This window comes from Trypanosoma rangeli (assembly GCF_003719475.1).
Source record: "Trypanosoma rangeli strain AM80 chromosome Unknown Tra_15.4_contig_00477, whole genome shotgun sequence".
Lineage (NCBI taxonomy): Eukaryota > Euglenozoa > Kinetoplastea > Trypanosomatida > Trypanosomatidae > Trypanosoma > Trypanosoma rangeli.
In genome coordinates, this window is record NW_021706208.1 from 6,531 (window position 1) to 12,577 (window position 6,047).

Consider the following 6,047-nt stretch of genomic DNA (forward strand, 5'->3'; position numbering starts at 1 on the left):
CGACCCGGCGCCGGAGGGCGTGCCCCTATGCGAGCTTGCGCTGGACGACGACAAGGGACTTCGTTGCGATGGAGCAGGAGCGCAAGCGGCTGCTGGAGGACCCGCGCCGGAATGCGAAGGAAATCGCTGCACTGGAGGAAGACATGAACAGCCGCGCACATGAGCTCGCACGCGACAAGAAGCTGGCGGACCGGGCGTTTCTCGACCCGGCGCCGGAGGGCGTGCCCCTGCGAGCTTCCGCTGGACGACGACAAGGACTTCGTTGCGATGGAGCAGGAGCGCAAGCGGCTGCTGGAGGACCCGCGCCGGAATGCGAAAGAAATCGCTGCACTGGAGGAAGAGATGAATCGTCGTGCGCTTGTTTTGAGTAGAGGTTTATTTTCTGAGGAACGTGTGTACGCGGACCAGGCTCGAATTGGGGTTGCTTTTGCCCCTTCGGCGTTTAGTAGTGATGAAGACATGATTGTGTTTGAGGGCAATCCCACGGAGGGGTTCATGGAATCATGTGATGGGAGTGCAGTGCATGTTGTCGGGATTGAGAAGCGTGATGCCAAACGTGTTGGTTTTTCGGTGGCTGATTTTCGTGATAGGTTGGCGGAATTTATTGATTCGAATCCTGAGGGTATCCCGTTGAATGAGTTGGAGTTGGATGGGGACGTGGAATTTTGTGAAATGGTGGAGGTTTTATTTGAATTGCTGCAGAGTCCCCAGCGGAACACAGAGGCCATTAAGGATCAGCAGTATGCCATGAATAACTACGTGCATGATCTGGCGTTGGATGTGCTGCGGCGGGACAGGGGATATCTTATTCTACAACCGCAGGGCGTACCCGTAGCGGACCTCCCTCTGGATGACCCAGTGTTTCATGAGATGGAGCTGCAGCGGCGTAATCTGAGGAAAGAACCGGAAAAGAATGCAGCAAGAATAGCCGAGTTGGAAGACAAGCTAAACGGTCGCGCGGATGAGCTTGCCAGGCTTCTCCGTGTGAGGGAGAGAGTATTTCTGGAAGAGGAGACGAATGGTGTGCCACTAGAGTGCCTTCCATTAAATGAAGATCCGGTGCTGCATGGACTGGAGACGCGCCACAGGAAGCTGTTGCGGGCGACGCCTAGGAACGATGTGGCTATTCGTAGTATTGAAGAGACTATCGTGCAACGTGTGCGTGAGTTGGCTTTTCAGTACCGCGGGTGGCAGGATGAGGAATTCCATGAGGCGAATAAACACATGGCAGAGGAGTGGCCACGCATCTGTCAGCTCTACCCAGAGGGTGTCCGTGACTCAGTGGTGCCGGAGAAAAAGCTTCCATCGCACGTTATTTCTGCACCTTGTGAACTGGGTTATTTAGCTCCATTCATTGCCGCTATGAGTCAGTACCCTGCGCTTATTGACCGTCTGTTTGAGACAAAGTTGCATCCTCCAAACGGTCCATATACTTGCGTCTTTTATGATTCTAACAGTATTCCAGTGCGCGTGGACATTGATGATCGTGTTCCTGTGGATGCAAACATGGAGCCGAAGTTTACACGAGTTCCAAAGCACTCGTGGTACCCCCTCTTGCTGGAGAAGGCCTACGCGAAATTTGTTGGCGGATACTCACGGCTTGACCAGTGCACACCCCATGAAACGTTGCGTGACTTAACAGGCTGCCCAGTGACACACATTCCGTTCGAGGAAAAACGTGCGGAAGGGTTAAAGATGGGTGATTTCCGTTCCGTGAATTTCTGGCGTGGCATACACGCTGATTTTTCAAGGGGTGATATTATTACAGCGATGTCCACGAAGTTTGTTCCAGATGGCATTCATCCGCAGTGCTGTTACGGCGTCTTTGGGATTATTGAAACTGCTGGGGAGTCAAGTGACCCGGCGGACGTTGTTGTGAAGCTACACAACTGTTACTTTGATGCGCCAACTTACAATGGCCCGCTCAACCGAGAGGACCCGCGCTGGACAGCTGAGCTAAGGAAAATTTGCGGTTTTAACCCGACAGAGGAGGAGTTTTTGTACTTGCCAGTGCCCGTATTTTTGCGTAATTTCTCCAGCATGCAGCGATGCCACATTAACTGCGGTGACCGCCTCAGTGCTTCTGGGGAGTGGGACAAAAATTCATGTGGGGGAAATCCGAAGTTCACAACTTTTCGGAGCAATCCGATTTATTTGGTGGAGAATAAGTCTACGCGTCCGGTGCGAATTCTGGCCGAGCTGTGCCACACGGCACCTGTTTTTTATGATGCCGACGGTATCGGTCACTACCACCAGACAGGCTTGGCGCTTTTGCAGCATCACGAGTCCGTGTCTGTGGTGAGTGGAATGATTACGAATTCAACGCACAAGTTTGTTCAGAAGGGCATTTTGTTGGATACGCGGGAAGTGTGTTCACGGATGGAGGTTCCACCGCGGTCGGCGTGTATTCTTGTTCCCTACACGATGAAGCGCGGCTGCCTGGGCAAGTTTGGCCTCTCTATTTATCCTGGAAACTCGGGTGTGACGTTGATGCCATTGAGCCCGCTCCATGCCACGCACAGCACCTGTGAGGTGGAGGTGATTCTTACGCCAGGCAACCGTGAGGGGAAACGCATTGACTTTGCGGTTAGCGAGGCCTGCGACGTGCACCTGCTGCTTCGCCAGAAGAAAATCACAGATCCGGCGTCCATTAAAAAGGGAGACGCGCTCGCCGAGGACGACGTGATGATGATGGTGTACGACGCACACACGACGCGTTTGGCGACGACCGGTGATGCGACGAGCGCACGCGAGCACTCGCTTGTGCTACAGCTGCCTCTCTCGGGGCGGTATTCTGTTTTACTGGGCTGTCCAAACAGACCCGTGACGGGCGACTGCCCGTGTTCGCTTTTCATTTACACCCCACGGTGGGTCACCACAAGGATCTTGCCACCCCCAAAAGGTGGAGCTCCGGCGGTAGTGTCGTTTGTGCCGCCTCCTCACTCCATCCGGAGCGCCCCGCCGCAGGCAAGCAGAAATGGAAACGGCAACGGCGCTACGGGCGTCGCGAGCGCAGCAGTGGGTTAGTGAGCGAAGTGACGGGGCAAAAGTGTTGGTTCTCTCACGGAACCACCAGCCAGTGCCCTACAAATAATAGGGGTGAAGGCGACACGCACACCGGGCGTAAGACACACCCTGCAACAAACTCACTCAAAACGATGAAAAAAAATGGTGAAGAAGTTGGGCAGGCCAATGCATGAAAACAATTATGTAGAAAAGAGAGAACGGAAATGAAATGAACAAGGGATTACTGTGTGGATATGTGCGTGGGTTGGCAAGTCTTTTTTTTTTTTAGTTGTTGTTGATTTTTCCGTTTTAGTCATTAACTCTAGATTTTTCTTCTTATTAATTCCCCCATTCTTCGCAGAAATAGAGCAACGTGCGTGATGATGTGCGTCCGGGTATATAGTTACAACACATATATGATGTGTGTCTATATTCCCTTGCGGGTGGAAGGGGTTTTTTATGTAAAGAAGCCACTCCGGGCTGGTGTAAAAAGTAAAAGAAAGAAGAAGAAATGGGCAGAAACAAAGACGTCGTGGCGGTCAATGCCTCCACCGTGCGCCACAGGAGATGCGGTCAAACTCACTCATATTTTGACCAAGAGGCTGTTTTTGTTTGTTTGTATAGCGAATAGTGCCAAATACGAAGTTTTTTTTTGTTCTCTCTACCCTTCTTACTTTATTGGGGAAGGTGGAGTAAGAGGGTGGGAGGCGGTCTGATCTGGGGATGTGTTTTCCTGACCCTCTCCAGTGCCTCGTCTTTGTGCCCGTTATATCGATGTTATCATTATCACCGGTCGCACCGTCTATGTATTATTACTATTTGTTGCGTCGTCTCCTCGTTGTCCCTCTTTTTTTTTTTTTGTTGTGTGTGTATGTGTGTGTTTTGTTGTACTTATCAATTCCCTCGTCCTCTCACCCTTTGGACTCCATCCTCCCCGCCCCCCTCTCTCGCGTGCGTGTGTGAATGCGTGGTGGCTGGCCACAGCAAGAGGGGCTGTGCGCGCGGCTGTGGGGCAGGCTTCCGACGTCAGAAGTGGTGTTCCGCAGCCCCGCGCATCGGGGACAGCCCCTCAGTCTGCGGCAGGCGCGCACACACACACACCGACGCGCGCTGCATGCACGCGCTCTGTGGCCGCGGCTGCAGGAAGGAGGAATCAGAGTGGGCTAGGAGCGGTGCAGTAGCAGGAAGAGAGATTGCGAAGAGGCGAAGCGCCTACGCACACCCTGCAGGGAGGCAGAGATGCGACGTGAGTTGCGCCCTCGTGAACAAGCGACGGACGGTGCACGCACGCAGCATTACAGCAGTGAAAAAAAAAAAAACGCACACAAATTGAAACAAAAATAAAAACAAAACAAAGTTACCATGCATGATTCATGAGGAACAAAAGCAAAAAATCACTGTGATGCAAAATTATAGTTACTGCCTTGCCTTTCCCATGCTCCTCTCTTACACTGACACCGGCGTAAATACGTTGATGTCTCATTTCATTTCCATTCACATCTTCAGGTACCCCCCCACCACACACACAGAGAGAGAGAGTTGTCTTGTGTCTTTCCCTGGTGTCTGCAGCTTCTCGCTTCTCGCATCGGCTGTGCTTTCCTGCACTCCGTCACCCTAACACCCCCCACCCCCCTGCGTTGCATTTTTTTTTTTCCTTCTTTCTTCTCTCCTTTTTATATTTATTTACTGACAGTCACGCACAAAAATTTCTTCTCACTCCCTTGATATATATATATATAAAGGAAAAGGGAAGAGGGAGGAGGAGGGGGGAAGGTTCACCAACAGGACCACAACAAAACACAAAAGTAAGAAAAAAAAAACTTTACTTTTTTATTTATTGCGTTTGTGTGTGAGTGCGCTTTACAAACTCCCGGGTCTCTCGCGCGTCGCCGCACACTCGGGGAGGAAAACAGTAAATATATATATATATATCACTCCTAAGGACAAAGCAGCGGCATTCAACGAGGAGGAAAACAACAACAAAGACGGGCAACGGAAAGGAGTACAGGAAACGAAAAAAATAAAAACAACAACAACAACCAGGACAACAAAAAAAAAAGATTCAGTGCACATAGTTATTTCAACGTATATTTCCTATTGTTGTCTTGGAGAACATCAAAATGAGTCTTCGCACCTTTAAGGAGGTTGCCGACAGCGACAAGGTGTTTAGGGACACCGCTTTTATGGACAAAAACAAGCACATCTCTAACAAATGGATTCGGATTGCCGAACTGTACCCCGACGGCATCCGCGAGCCTCTTCTTCCACGGGCATTATCCCGTGAGCAGTTTGGGCAGGGCAATCACTATGAATGCTTTATGCTTACCACCCTGTCCACCCTGGTGCGTTTCCCCAGCGTCATCCAGAACTGTTTTGTCTCCAATCACGTTCGACGGGATGGGCGTTACACGTTCAAGTTTTTTCGCGGCAAGGAGTGGGAAAAGGTGGAGATTGATGACTGCATCCCCCTCGAGAATGACGGAGAGCTTTACATTCGTTCGCCCACCCGACACTGGTGGCCCCTGCTCCTGGAAAAGGCATACGCGAAATTCTACACCAGCTACGATAATCTTGAGGGCTGCACCCTGCAGGAGGCGTACTACGACCTGACTGGCAACCCCGTGCTCAACATTCCCATTGACGCGGAGCTTGCTAAGGCCGCTGGGGCTGACGTAATGGAGGGCCACTACTGGCTGGACCTGGCGCAGAAGATCCAGTCTGGACAGTTTGTGGCCTCTGTATTGACGAGGGATAAGGAGGGTGAGAATATGGGCATTCAGAGCGAGCAGCACTACGGTGTCCTTGAGATCTTTTCGATGACAGGCACGTCGTCAGTGAAGGACATTGTCATCCACCTACACAACCCCTTTGAGGATGAGGAGTTCCGCTATACCGGCCCCTTGAACAGCAAGGACTCACGGTGGACGTCCAAGCTACGTGCCAGGTACAAAGTGGATGACGAACGCTCCATCTTTCTCCCACTCAACAACTTCCTGAAGATTATGAATTCCATGCAGCTGTGTTATATTTCCACAATAGAT

At 51.4% G+C, this 6,047-nt stretch overlaps 2 protein-coding genes across 2 annotated transcripts, besides 6 other annotated features; both read left to right on the plus strand.

Moving 5' to 3' along the window:
• Window positions 1-159: 159 nt before the first annotated feature.
• On the plus strand, window positions 160-3,027 carry TraAM80_08879 (putative calpain-like cysteine peptidase; the record flags this gene model as incomplete). The annotated part of the gene is made up of 1 exon (XM_029385604.1): window positions 160-3,027. One exon carries the CDS (start codon window positions 160-162, stop codon window positions 3,025-3,027), a length of 2,868 nt encoding a protein of 955 aa, XP_029234634.1.
• An 838-nt stretch (window positions 3,028-3,865) lies between these two features.
• Window positions 3,866-3,895: a microsatellite.
• Window positions 3,896-4,312: 417 nt separating this feature from the next.
• Window positions 4,313-4,362: a sequence feature (A-rich).
• A 286-nt stretch (window positions 4,363-4,648) lies between these two features.
• Window positions 4,649-4,691: a microsatellite.
• Window positions 4,692-4,919: 228 nt separating this feature from the next.
• Window positions 4,920-4,938: a microsatellite.
• A 38-nt stretch (window positions 4,939-4,976) lies between these two features.
• Window positions 4,977-5,016: a sequence feature (A-rich).
• Window positions 5,017-5,063: a microsatellite.
• A 63-nt stretch (window positions 5,064-5,126) lies between these two features.
• Window positions 5,127-6,047, plus strand: TraAM80_08880 (calpain-like cysteine peptidase; the record flags this gene model as incomplete). The annotated part of the gene is made up of 1 exon (XM_029385605.1): window positions 5,127-6,047. A coding segment is annotated over one exon (921 nt), but the record flags the coding sequence as incomplete, so codon positions are not given.